Here is a 21,006-nt window from a genome sequence, read left to right as displayed (position 1 = left end):
CTGGTGACATCTTTGTTGTGTAGCCAGGAGACTGATACCACCAGCCCGTCACGGGTAGAGGCTGAGGCTGCTGGTAAACATTCTACAAGGAACAGAACGGTCCCCAGGATGGGGAACGGCCCTGCCTCGGTCTGGGCGGTCACACGAGGGTACGGATCTTTTCGGTGTGTTTTGTCACATATGTCATGCTGTGCTTGCTTATCTCTTACTAATAAACGTTGGGGATTTTTCAGGTCAGCACAGGCAAACTTGCCCACCCTTTTAACAGTGACCTTGCATTCCAGAGTACAAGGCGCCAGTGGTTTTCCTGGTCGGTCCCTCCTGAGTGACATTAGATTGTTTGCTGTTTTTTGATGATCACAAATGTTGCTTTAATATTTTGGGTGTTCATTTATGTGAGCTATAAATAATAATAATAATTGCTATTAATAATAATAGTTTATTATTATTATCTTGCTTCAGCCAGGTTGAGCAGGGATTTTGGCTCTGGCCACAAAAGCACCAGGGAACTCTGAAGAGAGATGAATAAGACTGTCTCCAAGATTCTTCTGGCTCGGACATTCCCTGAGTCCGTAAGTGGAACAGACGCCCTCCGGAGAGGGTACCCTGTCCGAGAAGGCAAGGGGGCTCACAGAGAGGCTTAGCAGAAGGGCAGGGCATGCCAGATGGCAGAGGGGCAGGGCTAAGGTCTAGAGGCGGGCACGTGCATGGCGGCTTTGGCCGAGGACACGAGGATTGCCTCTGGCGATGACTTCATGCTAAGGCCTGACTGTCCTAAACGGGATGCCCAGACCTGGGAGCGTCTTGGATAAGCAGAACCTCAGGCCCCATCCCAGATCTATGGAGTCAGAATTTGCTTTTGAATAAGACACCCAGGTGTTCCAGATGCACATGGAAGATGAAGAACTAGTCTTGCTCTAGAAACATCTAGGAAAACATTATTATCCTCCAAGAGGGAAAAGTGGATGGAAGCGCTGTTTCTCTCTGGTCTGCATCTCTCAAACACCTTTGGATGCTTTCACTGCGGTGGAATCATGAAGGAGGAAAAGAAGATGCAAGCACAGGTGCCCGTATGCCCGTGCACGCGTGCACACACGTACACAACACCAGAGGTGTCGTTCACCAATCCAGTGACAGCTAAGAGGCACGTATTTCTGGCACAAAGGCATTTCCTACGGAAACGGGTCACACTGCACACCGTCAGCCCACTGAGATCTGCAGGCCCTGGGGGTCACCCCAGCCTGGAGGGTAGAGGTGACACTTCAGATGCTTGAATGCCAGCAGTAAAACTGATAGCCCACGGCCTTGTGGTCGGGGAGAGGGCCCCATCTGATGGGAGCAGAGCCACAAGCCTGTCCCGTTGGGACCTTGCGCAGACTGCTCGGATCACCCAGAGACCCTTGGTGTAAGTCTGTCTCCTTTAAGGGCTCAGAGTCAGGCCTTTCATAGCGGCCATCTGTCATAAACAAAGTATTTTTGGGTCAAAACCCGTGGTTTCTTCTCTGGGCAAGACCTTTTGACTTAACTATCCCTTCACTCCAACTCCCCGCACCCCGCCCCTTGCTGAAAAACATCAAGACTGGGCAAAAAGAAACATGTCATTTTAGTCCACATTTCTTAAGAAAACAAAAACACATTTGAATTCCTCTCCTCCCTGAGGGAGGTGACTGTGTTGGCCCCGTGCCTGGCTCTGGGAGGCTCTGGATCTCAAGCTGAGGGGACGGACTAGGTATGGACATTTATTCCTGGTCTCCAATGACTTTCTCCTGACCTTTGACCTCCAGCCTTGACCTTTCCTGTTTCCCTGCATTCTGACTCCCCACATCCCCTGGACCCGTCTCTTAGCCTCCATCTGTCCACGCAGGAAGGAAAACAGAGTTCACGGTGTAAATACTTAGCTCAAAGGTCTTGGAGAGTGTTTGGGGGAGGCCCCTGGTTGTGGGGTTCGGCTATTCCAACGGTGCCATCTTGTGCCAGCCTGACTCTCCTCCACGCCCCTCTCCCTCAGCCCCACCATCCGGGGCAACCGGCAGTGGCACCTAGAGGAGGCTCGGTGGGGAGGTTGAGTCTGGCTCCGCTGCAATGGCTGCCATCCCGCCCCAAACCGCCCCAATAAACACACAATCCAGGGCAATGCGGCTGGCCTTAGTAGGCTGCCCCTTCAGACCAGACCGCTGGCCCCCAGCCCCTCCCATGTAGACCCTCCTGCCTCGCTCACAGCGGAGGTTAACATCCGGGGATCTGATGTGGAGTTTGAAACCTGCCGCTTCTTACTTGGCTGGACGGCCTCCAAACCTCTCGTTTCCTAAAATGAGGTCATTAATGCCAATGGTTCTCAACTGAGGGTGATTTTGCCCCCCTGGGGAACATTTGGAAAAGTCTGGAGACATTTTTGTGGGGGCTGGTGGGCAGAGGACTGGGACACTGCTAGACACCCCGCAGCGTACCCTCCCCCCCCACATGGCAGAGAACTATCCAGCACAGGTGTCCGCAGTGTTGGGGCTGAGAAACCCGTGGGTAAAAAGTGAGCCCCACATGGGGGGGTTGCTACGGCGACCAAGTTTGCCTAGCAGCTAATACAGGGTCTGGCAAGCGCTGAACACCCAGTCCTGCCAGTGTAGCTACTGTCATTGTCCTCTGTGCCGACCCCTGCCTTCTCTCCGGCCTCAGACCATCTTTCACAGTGCAGCGGGTACCTGTCCTTCCCATTTCTAGATTCCAACCACAGGCCTCTTGCCCAGACTCCCACAGCCGCCTCCTCACTGGGCTCCTGCCTCCATGCTTGCCCCACTCTGTCACCTCCCCCACACCTCCCCCACCGCGAGTCCCTAATAACCATGTTTTAGAGCGCTAAAAATGTTCTAGCTCTGCAGAGCACTTTATGTGTATTATGTTACTTAATTCTTGGAAGATCTGGGGGGCAAATTCTAAGATTGTCTCCATTTTAGAGGTGGACACACTGATGCTCAGTGTGGTCACTGGCCCAGGGTCACATAACAAGTAAGTGGGAGCGCTGGGATTTGAGACCACGTGTGGCCAAGTCCCGATCTCTTCCCGGGAACGGTACCCAGGATCTCTGCACTCAGAGAAGCACAGTGGGTGGGCTTCAGCGGCACCTCAGGGAGGGGACTGGCCTGTCGAAATAGAGGACCCATCTAGTGTGGACCCTGCGGGGGGACCAGCACACGCACCCCAGTCGAAAGGTCCCGAGTAGGGGGTTGGTGTTGGCACAATATCTATAGGAAAGAAGACAGACAAGACAGACAAGGTGGATGGTGGTCATACCACATTTTTAATGAGATAGTCACTGTCTTATATATCATGGGTGGTTACATTTTTTCTCCAATGATTACATAGTTCAAGGTCCTTGAAGTAAAGACATGTTCCAGAAAAAGTCATTCTTATCAGGACTGTAGTAAGTACAATCAAGTCATTACAAGAGAGGCATTCCCTAATAATAGTCTGGTTTTAGGCATAAGATAAGCCTGAAGAATTCTATGAGGAGATTCACATTCCTTAAGGCCCTTCATCAGTTATTCAAGGGTAAGATGCTCATCCATTAACAAGCAAATCTTTGGCCGAGGATTGTGTTCACTCGCAACAGCAGACAAAGAGCCAGAAAATAAAGTAAGGGAAGGTCACTGACTGACCCAAGTTGATTCAAAGCCTAAAAGTATATGCCTCTTTGCAAAGCAATGAGAAGATCATAGGATGAACAGAAGCCACATGTGCAGCCCAGGAGGTCAAATATTGTTTGAGGGTTTTTTTGCCTACTGGGCCCCAACAGGACCCAGGGCCCTGCACCCCGACAATCTCCTCTCGGCCCCCACCGGAGGGGATTCTGATGCCGGTGGTCTGTGCGCCACACTTGGCAAAAGACCCTCAGATCCTATTCCTCTTCTTAAAACCACCAGTGAGTCTGTTTTCCCTCAGAATTGAGTCTAAAGCCTTGGTCCCTCTTTTTCTCATTCACCCTAGGTTTTGAGTTTCTGTGCTGCCTGTCACCCATGGGCACTTGCACAGGCTGCAGCCCTGCCCTTTGCCTGAGTGGTTCCTGCAGGTGCTGGGCTGGGAGTTAGGACCTCTGGGTCTTTGCCTCATCTGGCAGCGGTCACACAGTGTAACTTTGGACGTGGCTTCACTCTTTTGAGCCCCCCGTTTCTCCACCTGAGCCACAAGGATTTGACCAAATACTGGCCATGGGAGCAAAGACGGCCAGCACGGGCTCTCACCACTGGAGCCGGGCATCTGGGCCGCCCCCCTTGGTTGTGGGTCAGTGGCCCGTTTTCCTGGCAGATGCTATGTGTTCATGACGTTGCACACAGGCTGCAGAAAGTCAAGCTGCAGCGCCTTGATTGAGCCTGCTTTGGCCACATCAGTGTTTCCCCACCTTATCTCCAATCTACTTGCTCATATTTAGACATTTGGTCTTAAGTCTAAAAATCTGGTGACTCAGAGAGAAAGCAGCTGTGGCTGGCCCCTGGTCCCGAAGCCTTCCAACCCTGGACACACCCTTCCAGACAGAGAACTGTACTATTTCCACCAGCAGCTCTTCACGGAGGACGGAGGAAACCGAGGCCCAGAGAGGAAGACCAATTTCCCTAAAGTCGCACAGCCAGCCAGTGGCACGCGTGCACGAAATATTTACTGAGCACCTACTACGTGCAAGCCCCCGTGGCAGCTGCTGGGAAGACGGCGGTGAACAGGACAGACAAGGGCACCGTCCTTGTGGGAATTTTAGCCGGAGCCAAAGACTCTTGAGCAGATTAAAAGCTAACACAAACAAAGCTGTTGCTCTGTGCTGGTCACCCTTTCAAGTGCTTTATGAGATTATTTTATTTAACCCTCGTGATAGCCCACAGTAAGGAAACTGAGGCACGGTGAGGTTAAGACACTTGCCCAAGGTCACACAGCTAGTGGAGCGGGGTACATAGAGGGCTCCAAGATACCACGTCACAATCCCTGGAACCGTGAGTGTCACCGTACATGGTGGTCCTTGCAGACATGACCGAGTGAAGGGTTGTGAGGCGAGATGAACTTGGATCGTCCAGCTGGCCTCTAAATGCCTCCACACCCATCATCGTAAAAGGGAGTGAGACAGACACACAGCCGAGAAGGCACCGGGGAGACGGAGACAGGGGTGGTGTCGGAGGGATTTGAGGACCTCATGCACCTGCACCTGCTTAGTGCAGAGGGGACGCTCACTACGTGGCACTCGGGAACACTTGTCCCTGAACCACCCAGGTAAAGCCCGCCTGACCTGATTACACAGTTTAAATTATTGTCCTGGCTTAAGGCTTTGTATTTCTTCCCACGTGAAGGCTCGTGACAAGATCAGGCCAGGGATCCAAGCAGATCCATGCCAGATGCTGGTTACATGTGTCCCCCAAAGGCAACTGAGGCCCAGAGAGGTTAAGTGACTTGCCTGAGGTCACACACTAAGTGGCAGAGCCGGGATTTAAAGCCGGGTCCTCTGGCTCCATAATATCCCTCCCTCCCAATCATCGCACTAGATGACCCGTAAGGAAATATAAAAGGCTATTCTCTTTGCATCTCCAAATTCGAAGTAAGGAACTTTCCATTAGTGCAACGCTAGGAGTGCGAGCCCTGGGAGGAGGGCCTCAGTCTCTGTGGGCCCGAAGGGGCGTTCCAGGACTTCCCACGCAGGCTGTCCCGAGGCTGCCTCCAACCTGGACAGATTTTGTTTGATCCCTGCAGTACTTTCCATCTTGGAAAAAGAAGCCTTCCTCTCCGCACCCCCCCCCCCTTCTCTTACAAAGCACAGGGCTAGAGCCCAGGGGCAAGGCTGAGCCCAGGGGCAAGGCTGATCGCTGCAGGAGGAGAGAGCCGAGGAGGCCCAGCCCCCGGAACACAGGGCAGTCTGGGGTGGTTTCCTGCGCCCAGGAAGCCTCGTCTGGGTCAGGCACACATCCCCAGAAGCCAGCCATTCATTCCGGCCAGAAGTACAAAGCCGCCTTATCCCGCTGACAGCCTGGAGCCCTGAGGGGAAAGAGAGCAAAGGGTCTCTCCTCGGAGCCCAGACTCCACCATCCCAGGGCGCTGGGGCCTTGCTGATTCCCATGTCTGGGGGCTTCCCTTTCCTCATCAGTAAAGTGGGAGCACGGCCATCCCTGCCCAACATCCGGCTTCCCACTCCGCTTCCGGGTCCTCCTTCCGGATCTACTCCTCCTGCCTTATGGCTGTCCATCAAGTCAGGAATTAGTGCTAAGATGGGGAGCAGTGGGTGCCCTGAAGACCTGGCCCTTTGGTTCCTGCTCCCCACGGTCCTGGTTCCTACTGCCGGTGTCCCTGGAGCTGACCTGTTACTGTCCTTTCCAAGTCCCAGCTGGTCAACTTCTCCTTCCATAACCCTCTTTTCTCCTCTTTTTTTGCTGAAATTATCCAGGGTTGGCTTCTGCTGCCTAGCACCCAGGAACTCGGCCTGATGCCAGGGGACCGCTGTTGCTTCTACAGTGGGTGTGAGGACCACACCATACACGCGCGCGTAAAGTGTCAACTGCCACCAGACATGAGGCGTTACTGAGGCATCGGCACATAGATCTTAGTAACTTGGACCCTGGAATCAGAATTTGATTCCCGGGTTTACTCCTTTCTTGCTGTGTGACCTTGGGCTACTTATGTGCCCCTGTCTTGAGCACCAGATATGGAAAATATATTTTCATCTGCTGTTTCATGCAGTCGTCACAAGTGACAGAAACCCAACCGGACCTGGCTTAAGCAAAGAAGGATCGAATGGGTCCCCAAGTAGGGGGCATCCTGGGGAATGGCTGGATCCGGAGGACCAGATTACGCCTAAAGAAATCAGGTTTTCTCCATCTCTTGGCTCGATTTCCCTGTGAGTTGGTTTCGTTTTCCAGGCAGACTCCCTTCAGGTAGAGAAAGCACATGGTCCCAGTGTCCTGCCACCTGAGACATCCTCCTGGTCACCAAGGAAGTGAGGGAACCAGCTCTAGATCTCTCTTCCCCTTCTGTGTGTCTTTTATCAATGGAGGATGGTTGGAAGGCTGTGCTAAGGATGCTAACTATGGGATAAGTATGTGATAAGAGGCTACGTTTATCCAATGCTTCCAAAACTTCCAGATACGAACTCTTTCATCCTCCCAACCCCTCTATGATATAGGTTCTGGGACGTTCCTTATTTGACACATGGGGAAAACGGGGCACAGAGAGGTTAAGAAACTTGCCCGGGACCACGCAGCTTTTACAGGGAGTGCCAGGCTTTGAGTCCACTCAGTCTGGCTCTGGAGCTCAAGCTTCTACACTGCAGCCCCGCTGTGGAAGCAGAATCGTGGACATTTGGGCTACGTGATGGCCCTTGCATCAGAATTTGGAGCTGTGGACCCCAGGCATGGCTGAACAGCCCCCACAAAGGCTTTCTAAATTTCAAAAGAGCAGTGGACTTTTTTTTCAATGTGATCTTATATGAGTGTAAAACAGACCAATGAACTGATGCATATGGATGTGGGGCTGAAGAGTCATTGCCCGCCTTGTTTGGCTGCCCCCACTCTCCCTCCCTTCCTGGAGGTTCCAGAAGCCAGAGCCCCCAAGGACCAGTTTGGAAACTATAAGATCTCACAATTTCTAAGGACTTTGTTATGATTAGACATCTTCTCTGAAGGTTTGGAAAAGAAAGTCGACCCCTGACGAACTTCCGCCTGCGAGTGTGTGTCTTTGTCTCAGTTCCCAGCCCATCTTAGAGCCCAACGTTGAAAAACCCAGAAATACTTATCATCCAAAATATTGAAAAATATATATTAGTTTTTAACATACAAAGTACAAAAGTTAACTTTTAAAAATTTTAAAGCAAATGATGGGGGGCCTGGGTGGGTCGGTCAGTTAAGCGTCCGACTTTAGCTCAGGTCATGATCTCACAGTTTGTGAGCCTGAGCCCCGTGTCAGGCTCTGTGCTGACAGCTCAGAGCTCAGAGCCTGGAGTCTGGTTTGGATTCTGTGTCTCCTTCCCTCTCTGCCCCTCCCCCACTCATGCTCTGTCTCTGTCTCTGTCTCTCTCTCTTTTTCAAAAATAAATCAACATGAAAAAAATTTTTTTAAATTCTGAAACAATTAAAAAAAAAATCTTCATTATTTCTGCATTCCCTTAACCGAACTAGTTCATGGCAGAAAAAGTAAAAAATAGAGAAAAACAAAATAATAATAATACTCATCTTTCACTCAGAGATGTCCACTGGACACATATATGGCCTTTTATTCCAGACTTACATCTATCCAACAAGTCTGGAAGCAAATAGATATAACTACATGGGTTTGCCTATTTCTTTTTGAGAAAATGAATTCATATTATATCATACATATTCCTTTCATTTCTTTTTCTTTTTTAAATGTTTTTATTTATTGTTGAGAGAGTGAGACAGTGTGAGCAAGGGAGGGTCATAGAGAGAGGGAGACACAGAATCTGACGCAGACTCTAGGCTCTGAGTTAGCTGTCAGCACAGAGCCTGATGCGGGGCTTGAACTCATGAACTGCGAGATCATGACCTGAGCCAAAGTCAGATGCTTAACCAACTGAGCCACCTAGGCACCCCTATTCCTTTTATTTCATAGCATACACTGTACCACGTTTTATTTCGTTTTTACACAACACTTGTAATGGTCACCACATGATGAAAGAGACCATACAAAGGCCACCCCAACCTAGTAATCCAGCTGCCACATCACTGAAACCATATGAGAGTCCCCAAGCAGGAGCAGCAGAGAAACCATCCCGTTGAACCAGGCCAACCCAGAGAATCTTGAGTTATAAGAAATGGCCATTAATTAGAACCGCTAAACCTTCAGGAGGTGTGTCATCCAACAATATGTGATCAAAGCATTGGTCTTATTCTTATTGATTTCTAGGAGCTCTTTACATATTATAAAACATGTTATATAATATTGATATTTTTTGTCTGTTGTGAATATTTTTTCCCAGTTTATAATTTGTTATGATAACTTTGGCCAGACATAGTTTTTTATTTTTGTGTAGCCAAATATGTCGATTTTTTTCTTTTATGGCTAGAAAGTTATTTCTCACTATAAACAAGATATTCTTTCATGTGTTACCCTAGTATGTTAAATGTTTTGATTCAATAGCATTTTATTTTAGTGTAGGTGTGAAGCATGCATCTTTCATTAATTTAGTCCTGACAACTATTCAGTTATCCAACATCGTTAATAGCTCACCACTGATTTGAGATGTTATTGATGCCCAAAAGTTCTCTTGAAAGTAACTTAAAAAATAATTTCATTAATGGATCTTCAATTTGAGTAGGGATGTGTAGGGAAGACTGTGCTCTACATAACGTCATCTGGGCTGGGTCCACCAAGGACTTGGGGGAGCCACTTCCCAGTGACTCACTAACATGGCAGGCAAGTTGGTGGTGGCTGTTGGCTAGGAGTTCAGCTGGAATTAAAGATTTGGGGACCTGATTCGTCTCCACCCAGGCCTCTCCATGTGCCCCGGGCTTCCTCACAGCCCGGTGGCTGGGATCTGAAGGCAGGCATCTCCACATGGAGGGAGAAAGCCCGCAGAGTCAGCATTGCCTTTATGACAAAGTCTCTGGGGTGAAATGGCATCAGTCACAGAGGCGTGCCCAGGTTCAAGGGAGGAGCAAGGTCTGGAAGAGTATGTGGGACAAGAATTATCATTGTGGCTGTTTTTAGAAAATGCAACCTGCCGCGTTAACTTTGTCATATACTAAATTCCTAAGCAGATTTGGATCTATTTCTGGTTTTGTTCCTTTAATCTGTCTGTTGCCATTTACCAGGACCACAACGTCTTCATTATTGAGAATTTATAATATGGTCTAATATCCGGCAGAGCTCCTCTCCCTCACTGCTCCTCTGCCAGAGACCTCTTGGATATTTTTGCTTGTCTTTATTCTTTTTTTTTTTGTATTATTAATTTTTAAATTAGCTTGTCTGCTTGAGAAGCTTCTGGTACTTTTTTTTTTTAAAGTTTTGTTTATTTTTGAGAGAGAGAGAGAGAGAGACAGAGGTAGAGTGTGAGTAGGAGAGGAGCAGACACACACACACACACACACACACACACACACCCGCACAGAATCTGAAGCAGGCTCCAGGCTCTGAGCTGTCAGCACAGAGCGAGATGTGGGGCTTGAACTCATGAACCCTGAGATCATGACCTGAGCTGAAGTCGGATGCTTAACTGACTGAGCCACCCAGGTGCCCCTCTTCTGGTACTTTTATTGTGATAATATTGAAGTTACAATGTAATTTAAGGAAAATGGACACGGCTTTAATGACGAAACTTCCCACCCAAATCATGGTATACCTTTGTTCAAGTATTTGAAATGTATAATAAGTACATTTATTCAAGGGTTTTTTTGTGTGTCCTTCAATAGTGATTTCAAGTTTTTTTCATGTAGGTCTTACCCATCTTTTGTTAAATTTATTCCTAGGTTCTTATTTGATCTTGATTTTGTTATTGTAAGTGGGAATTTTTCTTTCACTATATCTTCCACTTGCTGGTTGTTCGAGTATAGGAAGGCTACGGGTCGATGCGTGCTACCTTGGTATCCTGGGTTCCCTGCACGTGGGATGGTTACATACACGTGATACTGGCAGTTTTACCTTCGCCCATTCAATTTTTATGCCTTTCTATCCCTTTTGCCATTTAACTTGGCACTAACTAGTTTTATCTTAAATATCCACTTCTGTGTTAAACTATAGCAGTGAAAATAGACATGTTTTTGTCTGGTCCTTTGGTGGACATGCCTCTAGGTTTTCTCCAACAAGCATGATGTACTCAGATGTATTTTATTGTTAAAGAGGCACATATCGGGGCGCCTGGGTGGCTCAGTTGGTTAAGCCTCCGACTTCGGCTCAGGTCAGATCTCACGTTCGTGGGTTCGAGCCCCGCGTCAGGCTCTGTGCTGACAGCCAGCTCAGAGCCTGGAGCCTGCTTCTAGTTCTGTGTCTCCTTCTCTCTTTAAAAAAAAAAAAAAAAAAAAAAAGAGGCACATATCTATTTCCTAGTTTACTCAGTATTACATGTGTATGTGTTTTCATCAAGAATGGATGTTGAATTTTCTCACGTCTTTTTAGCGACTAAAAAGAATCATAATATCATAAATTACATTAACAGATTTCCGAATACTGAAGCTTTGCATTCCTAGATTAAAAACCACTTGGTCACAGTGTATTCTTTTCTTCTTTTTAGACTTTATTGTTAAGTAGTCTGTACACCCAGAGTGGGGCTTGAACTCAGAACCCCGAGATCAAGAGGCACGCCCTCCTCTGACTGAGCCAGCCTGGTGCCCCATGATATACTGCTTTTTGTAATTTATTTTTTATCATTTAAATAATTTATATATTAAAGTATATGATATTTATATATTTATAATGTAATAATTTTTATAATTATGTTTATTGTGCTTCTGGTTCTGTTTGCTCACATGTTATTTAGGATTTTGTATGGACAGTTAAAGTGAAGTTGTTACTTTCTTTGTGCCTGCGCAGGTTTCAGTATCAACCCCACGTTTGCTACATAAAAATGATTTCAAAGTTTTCTTTCTTTGTCTATGCTCTGAAATAACTTAAATACTTTTGGATGGTTTACTCTTTTTTTTTTTTTAATTTTTTCAGGGGCACCCGGGTGACTCAGTTGGTTAAGCATCCAGCTTCAGCTCAGGTCATGATCTCACGGTTCGTGGGTTTGAGCCCCGCATCGGGCTTTGTGCTGACAGCTAGCTCAGAGCCTGGAGCCTGCTTCAGGTTCTGTATCTCCCTCTCTCTTTGACACTCCCCTGTTCACACTGTCTCTCTCTGTCTCTCAAAAATAAATAAGACACATTAAATTTTTTTTTAATTTTTTCAATATTTACTTATTTTTGAGAGACAGAGAGTGAGTAGGGAAAAGGCAGAGAGAGAGACACACACACACACACACACAGAGACAGAGACAGAGACAGAGTGTGAGACACAGAATCCAAAGCAGGCTCCAGGCTATGAGCTGTCAGCACAGAGCCCAACACAGGGCTTGAACTCACGAACCTTGAGATCATGACCTGAGCCGAAATTGGATGCTTAACCAATTGAGCCACCCAGATGCCCCTGGATGGTTAATCTTTAAAAGTTTCTTAGGATTTCCCCTTGAGGGTGGCTTATTTTTTTCTTTGGTGGGGGGATGCAGATCTGCTATAACTTTCTCTATTTCTCCTGTGGTATTTACCCTCATCCTGATGCAGCTGCAACAGCTGGGAACTTTACAGAATTGAGAGTCTTGGACAAAACCCCAGAACTGGAATCTGAATTCTTGTAAGGTCTTCATGCGGTCTGTGTGTTCATGAGAAAAACATGTGTGTGGAACCCAGTCTGTTTTTTCCTCTGTTCTGAAGCCAAATATGATAAATTATATTTTACTGGAGAATTCTTTTCATTTAGATTTTCAATTTTTTTTAATTAAAAAAAATTTTTTAATGTTTATTATTGAGACAGTGAGAAACAGAGCACAAGTAGGGGAGGGGCAGAGAGAGAGGGAGACACAGAACCGGAAGCAGGCTCCAGGCTCTGAGCTGTCAGCACAGAACCCGATGCGGGGCTCGAACCCACGAACCGTGAGATCATGACCTGAGCTGAAGTCGATGCTTAACCGACGGGGCAACTCAGGTGCCCCAAGATTTTCAATTTTAATTATAGAGAGGTAAACCAAGTAGACCCTTGGGATCCTTTTCATTTTCTTTTTCTGTGGCTACTTCTCCCTTTATCGTCTCTTATTATACATACTTACACTGCCTCCAGTTTTTTCTGGATTGTATTAACTAGTGTTTATCTGTTTTACCATTGATGACCCCTCTCTGCTATCATCAAAAGGACCAGCTTTGGGCATCTATTTATCAGTCTTCCTTTCTCCCCACTGTTTTATTTATTTACTTACTTATTTTTATTTTTTTAATGTTTTATTTATTTTTGAGACAGAGAGAGACAGAGCATGAGAGAGGGAGAGGCAGAGAGAGAAGGAGACACAGAACCAGAAGCAGGCTCCAGGCTCTGAGCTAGTTGTCAGCACAGAGCCTGATGTGGGCTCGAACCCACGAACGTAAGATCTGTCCTGAGCCAAAGCCGGAGGCTTAACCGACTGAGCCACCAGGCGCCCCAACTTACTTATTTTTAAAGATTTTTAAAAATTAGTTTCTTAGGCTCTCTATTCTATTCTATTCTATTCTATTCTATTCTATTCTATTCTATTTTTAGAGAAAAAGAACGCAGGGGCCAGGGAGAGGGGCAGAGGGAAAGGAAGAGAGAATTTGAAGCCCAAAGCAGGGCTCGATGTGGGGTTCACCCGATCTCATGATCATGAGATCATGACCTGAACCTAAATCAAGAGTCGGGTGCCTACCCCACTGAGCCACCAGGGTGCACCTCCCTCTCCTTATTTCTGTCATCTGTTCCTCATTGCATTTTCCAGAAGGTCTGTCCTGCTTCATGTTTCTTACAAGTTTGTTTCACTGTCTGGGATTTTTCTCCTTCTCTTTCTTTCCCAAGCTCTACTGGTTTATGATCATTACTTTCTGTGGATCGTCTCCTTTCTGAGCTCTTCAATTATTCCTGCTTTATTGTTTTCCTTCCTAGAAGTAATTGCTCATTTCAATTTTTTTTAATTCATGCCAAAATTATTTGGATGCAGTTTTCATCCTGGGCTGACAGTTTTCATCTGTTGGTAGATTTTATGCTCTTTTCTCCACAGGGTTTTATTACTGTCTTTGTATCACAGCTTTAACATTCATTTTGTAAAACTTGCAACTGGAAGGGCTTGATTTTCCCGGGGCACCTCTCTGCTACCGGTCCCATAGGGGTGGGGAAGAAGGAGGTAGTCACCTGGCTTTAGAAATGAAGGTTCTTGGGGCGCCCTGGGTGGCTCAGTCGCTTAAGTGGCCGACTTTGACTCAGGTCATGATCTCATGGTTCATAAGTTTGAGCCCCGCATCAGGTTTTGGGCTGACAGCTCAGAGCCTGGAGCCTGTTTTGGATTCTGAGTCTCCCTCTCTCTCTGCCCCTCCCTTGTTCGCACTCTGTCTCTCTCTGTCTCAAAAATAAATAAACATTAAAAAAAAAAAAGAACTGAAGTTTCTCGGTCACCGCCAGAGATGGCCAGCTTCCTGCACGTTTTCTCTCTGAGTCTTTGTTATATTTTGTTTCTCTGAGCCAGACTGGATCCAAGAGGGCTTCTGCTGCCAACACTACTCACCGCGGGTCCTATGCTCACTTTTATAAAGCAGGATAGCTTTTTACCTCAGAGCAAGTGCTCATCGCCAGAAAGTATATTTTTGCTGCGGCTTTCCGAGATTTGCCACCACTGAGCCCACTCGCAGCATCCTGAGTGGTCCGCCCGGCTTCACAGCTGCCCTTGGAAAACTGCACGCACACCATGCAGTTTATGGATTATATCCTTCTCCCGGTTGTGCTAAAAATAGAGTTTGTGAGGTGGTGGTTGTTGTTGTGAGTTTTTGGGTTTTTTGTTTTTGTTTTTGTTTTTTTTGGCTTGTTTTTAGCTCTCCTTGATGCTTTGGTACAATTTCAAGAAGGGGAAACTCCTGCCGTTTGCAGCCATGGTTCCCGCCCCCGTTATCTTGCTGGGTTCTCTCTCTCTCTCTCTCTCTCTCTTTTTTAATTTTCTTTCTTCTTTATTAATTAAACAGTTTATTACCAAGTTGGTTTCCATATAACACCCCGTGCTCTTCCACACAAGTGCCCTTCTCCATGACCATCTCCTTTGAGACATAACCAAACAGGTCTGAGTGCCTCCCCGTTTTTCCCCAGGAGAAGATAGAGGTGGTCAGGCGGGCCGGGTGGCCGGCGTTGGGAGTCTGCCCAGGCATCGGATCCACACGGGCGTGTTTTCCCCTCGACCCGAGTGACAGGCTGGATGCGAGGAGTCGCGGAGCCTGAGGTCTGGTGGCATCATTTTTTCCACTCCAAAGTGCCAAGGCAGCTGGTTGGGAGCCATGGCCGCTGCCTGTACCTGTGTCCCGGAGAAGTCACAGGAGGGGGGGCTTGCTGGAGCCCCCTGCCGCCAGCGCCCAGCCCCCACCCCTCTGGCAGAGAGCCTGTGCGGCAGGACGAGACCCCTGAGAAGGAGCCTGGGGAAGCCGCCCGCTCAGCTCAGCCCTGTTCGTCTCCGGGTGGCTGCCCCCGGCCTCCGGGCACTGTGCCAGCTACATTCCCTGCATAGTCGGGGCTCGCCCGGGGGAGGATCGTGGAGACAGCCTCACTGCAGCTGAAACCTTGTGCATTAGAGAACCTCCGATCTCCTGGCCCGCGGATGTGCCCCCTCATGGAAACAGTCAGCAGCAAGGCCTGGACGTCAGAAAACAGGTCCCCTTCTCCATCCCTCTGCGTCGGATCCAGACGTGTTTTTCCTACTCCTGTACGAAAATGACCAAATAGGGGAGGTTGGCCTTCTTTCCTACTTCCTCCAAAATTCCTGATCAAGAGGCTAACGCAGTGCTGCTAAGTAAATCCTCAGCGAGTGCGGAAAGAATTACACTTCGTCCCTTTTATTAAGCACTTACTGTATGTGTTAGATGCGTGCTCTTCTGGAGTCCTTCCAACCACCCTGGGAAGGGGGCCCCGTCATTGTCCCCTGTAGAGACGAGAAAAACCAAGGTTCCAAGCACAAACAGGAGCCTATTCCGTGTCCCATAGAAGCGACATCGAACCAAACTGACTCAGAAAAGTTCAGAGATAAGGTACACATTTAGTCTGTTTTTGCTGGTAACAAAAACCTCAGCATCTCCGTGATTTATAAGAACACGTCTTCATTTTTCTTACTCATAAGTCCGGTGAGCTGGGAAAGTCCTGCTTCAGGCTGAGTTCAGCTTTGCTCCGTATGTCATGACTAATGGCAGAAACCAAGAAGGTCAACGGAACTTTCTTGAAATCTGTACTCAGAACTGGTGCACCCTCCCTCCTTCACCTTCAACTGGTGAAAGCACGTCACATGCCCGAGGCCACCATCACTGGTCAGGAGACATTCTCTGCCCACAGCGGGAGACACTGTGGGGTTTGGGAGAAGGTGTGAGTGTCTGATTCCAATACAGCAAGTGTAAGAGCTGGACACCGTGGTCCGATCAGGGTGGCTGATGATGTGTGTGACTCGCCGGTGTCTCTCCTCGGGTCTGAGACGGCTGCCACAGCTCGGAACCATTCTCTGCCAGCCTCCCCCATGCACGCACGGCTCTGTGTTGATGTGTGTCGACGCTGTGACCTGGTTGTCCAGGACTGAGGGACTTCCTGGGATGTGGCACTTTTGCCACGAAAACCGGGAAAGAAAGTCTAGATAAAGCGGGATGAGTTGGTCACCCTGTGTGTTGTCGCAGACTGTTCCGGAACATTCCGGGGCAACCTGGGGTGACGTGTGAGTGTGTGTGAGTGTGTGTATAAGTGTGGCTGCTCCTTAGCCCCACACAGCAAACAGATACTCAGTGTTACGTATCTCCAATTGCGATGGTGGTTTGACCACGGAGGAATTTCTCTTGGCAGATTTTTCCGTATTGGCTGCCGACCTGTCCTCATGTCAGCCTGACCTTCACCTCCTCTCTCTCAGGCTCCCCTCTAACACTCCATTCTTCTTCGTTAACACTACAGGACCCTTTGGTTCAAAATCTCGGCTCCAGATCTATTTTGCACGCCCCAAAGGGCTTCGCCCCTGGCCTCTGGCACAGCCAAACTCCGGGGCCGAAATCAGGCGGCAGGTGCGTTACTGACGTACACGGTGTTTTAAAATAATGTAAGCTGTCATTTCTGGCTTCTCTTGAACCCAAAGACCCGGCCACACTGGGCACATTGTTCTCCACGGCCACAGTTGGCTGAAGGGATGGGCCAGTGCTGTGGGGTTGCCACTGTCCGCCCTCCATCCCCACCCTGCATTCAGTGGTCATCCGTTGACCATACTTGCTTGGAGCCTCGAGTTGGCTACCTTTTCTTTAGCAGCGTGAGAACAGTAGAAACTTTGCAGCTTTGGTGTCTCGTTTCCCTCCACCTCTCAACCTGCCCCAGTGTCTCCGAGTGGAAGAATGCATTCGTGCAGTAGTATGATTCACACCTATGCAAGTGTGTCTGATCAGCTTAAAAGGTGTTGTAGTTGTTTGAGATGCGGATGTACTTCCTCACCCCAGCAGCCGTGAAAATCACCTCGCACGTCTCCGGTGTGGAGCCTGACTGATGGGTGTACCATGGATTCATCCTAACAGCTGAGCCAAAGACCACACTTCCCAGGGGCTGCTCCCAGTTAATCACCGAAGGAGGCAGGGATCCTGAGGGGACATTCCCAGGACGCCCAGGGCTCCTCTGGAAGCACAAGGACTTTTGGTCAGCCTTATTGAACTTTCTTGGAATGACACTGCAGTCTGCAGCCACCCAATTTTCCCCCCTGTCTTCCTGCCTCCCAGCCTCTTTGTCTCCCTTCTCGCTTTCCCCAGTAAATCTCTTGGATATTTCATCCCACCTTGGCTCTCTCAGAGGACCAAAGCTCACATCCCTTCCCATCACAGATTTGGATAAATTGAAAGGAAGAGAGAGGGCTTCCAGGCAGGGAAACAGCGTGAATAAAGGTGTAGAGGTAGGAAAGTCCAGGCTGTGTTCCTACCACGTGGAGAAATGAGTCTGTCCCAAGAAGGCATTAAAGCCCCACGCTGTAGCCTATCAAAAGAAGTGCTGTGTGGGGGCACCTGGGTGGTTCAGTCAATTAAATGTCTGACTTCAGCTCAGGTCATGATCTCACAGTTCATGGGTTCGAGCCCTGCATCAGGCTCTGTGCTGAAAGCTTAGAGCCTGAAGCCTGCTTCAGATTCTGTGCCCTCCCCCCAGCCCCTGCGCCTCCCCAGCTCTGTCTTTGTCTCTCAAAAATGAGTAACATTAAAAAAAAAATTTTTTAAAGGAAGTGCTGTGTGACTTTGGGTAACTTATAAGTCTCTCTGGGCCTTGGTTTCACTGTTTGCAAGCTGGGAATACTAATAGTACCCATCTTACAGGGTCCTGTGGGGATTAGATGAATTAATATGAAAAAGGATTTTGAATGGTCCAAATTACCAACTGAAGTTAGAATCATCATTACAAGAACATTTAAAACTGGCCTTCCCTGATGGGGAAGGCCACACACATATTTTCCTTTCCAAACACAATTTGTTTACAGTCTTTGGGATGCAGACATGAACCAGACTTGGTCCCTGGAAGAGGGTTGTGGGGCGTCCAGGACAGAAACTTGGGGAAGTTCGCCCTCATCTTCAGTCTTGAGGCCACATGAGCCCCGAGCAGGGCCCCCCATCAGGCCTCATGGGTCAGGGAAGTCTGGAATTTCTTGCCTGTTCTGCAAGACGTCAGAGTCAGGACACTCTACAAATAGGACGCCCTATTAACTTAATAAAGCTAGAAAGCCTGAACTGTAATAAAAACGAAAATAATAAGATGAAGCGACACTTTTGAAAGCTCCCCGTGGGCCAGTCCTGTGAGAGAGGTGCTTTGGACACATTCTTACCTCACATGCTCCTCACTACGGCCAGGACTGGACGGTCCTCTTAACTAGAAATGTTTTCGGCTGCGTGTCAGAGAAAAGCTGATGCCTGGTGTTTTCGGCAACACAGAGATTTGATTAATTCTTAAACGAGAAGTCTGCAGATGGGTGTTTCTGGGGTTGGTTCCCAGCAAAGGGAGATGGTCCTGGCCGGCTCTGGCCAATGGAAAGAAGACGGAGCCGCCTCCCTAAACATGTGGGTGATTCCTGAATAAAATCAGGTTCCATTAGCAAAGGAGAGGCCAGGGCCCCCGATGCATCCTTCTCTCATTGGTGTGGGAGCAGCTGGTCTCCCTCCTTGGAGTGGGGGGTGGGGGGTGGAGGGAGGAGAGACATGCTATTTGGGAGTGATTTAATTGGGATGCCGCTGGTTTATACTCGAGCCTGGGATGTGGGGTGGGAGAACTAACATTTATTGAGCACCTACTGTGTACCAGGCCCCATGCTGGGTGATTTCACTCTGCCATCGTTTAATTCAGTCCTCACATCAGACCTGTGAGGAAGGAGCAATTCTTCCCATTTTTCAGATGAGAAAACTGAGGCCAAGCCCTGATCACACATATGGTGAGAGGCTAAACAGGAATAAGTGCTGGCGGCAGTTAACTTTCACTAATGCTCACTGTGTGTCCAGTACTCTGAAAGGCGTGTCCCCCGGATTAGGTCATTCTGCAACTCCACTCCACTGATGAGGCCCCACGGCTCAGGGAGGAGGCGCAGACTGGCCAGTTACACAGTTTAGCATCGGCCAAGCTGGGCTGTGAACCCCACTGACAGAGGACCGCCCCATGATGCTCCCCAAATTTGGAGAAAACCCTCCATGCCTGTTCGGTGGCCTTTTTGGGATCGTTGGCTTTGTAGGCAGATAAGCTAGATAAATAAACAAGAGATTCAGGAAGTGTCTTTTGCCTCTTGATATTCTGAATCCAGAGGACACATGAAGGTCATCCAGCTGCCCTGACAGCCAACATTAAACAGGCAAATAAAGGAATCTCTAACATGATAGCAGGAATGTTAAGTACATGATAGCAGGAATGTAAGTAAGTCCAGGGAAAAAACAAACTAAAGCAATAGCAAATGATGGTGGGAACACTTGAGACCAGATGGTCGGGGAAGGCTTCTTTGAGGAGGTGACAGTTGAGCAGAGACAGAGGGATGGGGAATGTGATGGAAGGAACCAGCTACACAAGTCTCTGAGAGAAGATTATTTTAGACAGAGGGACTATCAAGTGCAAAGGCCCTGAGGTGGATGTGAGTTTGGCACATTTGGGGAAGGACAAGAGGTGAGTGTGGGGGAGGCAGAGAGTGGGGGGTGGGGCATGAGGTCAGGGAGGTAAAGGTGGCAGGGGGCAGAAATGCTGGTCCTTATACAACCTTGTAAGGACTTGGGGCTGTGCTCTGAGGAGTAAGGCAGAGTCATGGAGGGTGCTGAGCGAAATCCAGTCACAGGATCTGACCTGGGTTCTAACAGGGTCCTTCTGCAGAGGGACGGGCCTGAAGACAGGAGACCAGGGAGGAGCGACAGCTTCTCCAGGGGAATACCGGGAAGATGAGAGGAAACCTGCCCCAGATACAGGGTTAGAATCAGCCCTCCACCCGCTGACTCACAGCACTCACCTGTGCCAAGCAAGGACTTTGCAACATTTTACTGACAAGCTCTCATCAATTTCTCATGATTTTGATTTGTCTGTTCCCAGAAAAGAAACTGGCCTCAAAGAGGGTTTAAGTTTCCTGCACAAGGGTTTCCAGGGTGCAGATCAGTGGGAGAGTAAGTGGGGAGCCCGGGGCAAACCTGGGGTGAGCCTGGGCTCCGCCGAGCACCCAGGGGTGGTCTCCTGCAGAGCCCTGGGACCTAGAGGCTGCTCCCCTAAGCACCAGGTAATCTTGACAATGGCCACCGGACCCTGAGCCCCTGCTATGCTCCAGGTACAGGTCTGTGCTTTAGTCCTTGGGGGTCTCTAGCAGTGGTTGAGGGAGGACGTGGGACTCAGACCTAAATCCGAAGGAGCTCCTGCAAGCCCTTCACTACAGTTATTGAAGGGGATACTCGGAGTTGCGTGATGCAGCCAACCCCGCCTCGCCCAGACACAGGACAGAAAACTCCTGGTCCAGGGCGGGGATGGGACCCGGAGGAGGAGGCTGGGCGGGGGTGGAGACAGCTCAGGTAGAAGGTGGGCCCCTCCCACCCCTCCTACCACATTCCCCGCTCTGCCCCCGGGTCACCCTCCCATCCTCTCCCCCTGCCCCATCACCCCACCCCTCCAGCCCCTCCCTTCCACCCCTCCCCCACGTAATCCCACCCACCTCGACCCCGCAGCTCCCCTCGGCCGCATCCCACTCTTCCACCCCATTTCCGGACGCGGGGTGGGGGCCGGCGCCGCCGAGCTGGGGGAGGGGCTCCCCGAGAGCGCCCCGCCCCCCGGGCCGCGGAGGCTGGGCAGCAGGGAGGAGGCCCGCGG

The 21,006-nt window shown here is 49.1% G+C and overlaps 1 protein-coding gene across 1 annotated transcript in view; it reads left to right on the top strand.

The window, feature by feature from the left end:
* The first annotated feature begins 707 nt into the window (after positions 1 to 707).
* PTGIS (prostaglandin I2 synthase) overlaps positions 708 to 21,006 on the top strand; it is a 59,715-nt gene continuing 39,416 nt past the window's right edge. The window contains exons 1-2 of the mRNA XM_029917963.1: positions 708 to 763; positions 2,009 to 2,053. Coding sequence (XP_029773823.1) covers positions 708 to 763; positions 2,009 to 2,053 — 101 coding nt within the window. The remainder of the gene's footprint in view (positions 764 to 2,008; positions 2,054 to 21,006) is intronic.

The sequence above is a fragment of the Suricata suricatta genome, chromosome 12 (assembly GCF_006229205.1).
Source record: "Suricata suricatta isolate VVHF042 chromosome 12, meerkat_22Aug2017_6uvM2_HiC, whole genome shotgun sequence".
Classification (NCBI taxonomy): domain Eukaryota; kingdom Metazoa; phylum Chordata; class Mammalia; order Carnivora; family Herpestidae; genus Suricata; species Suricata suricatta.
The sequence above is the reverse complement of the archived record's forward strand: the minus strand, read 5'-3'. Positions and strand labels throughout refer to the sequence as shown.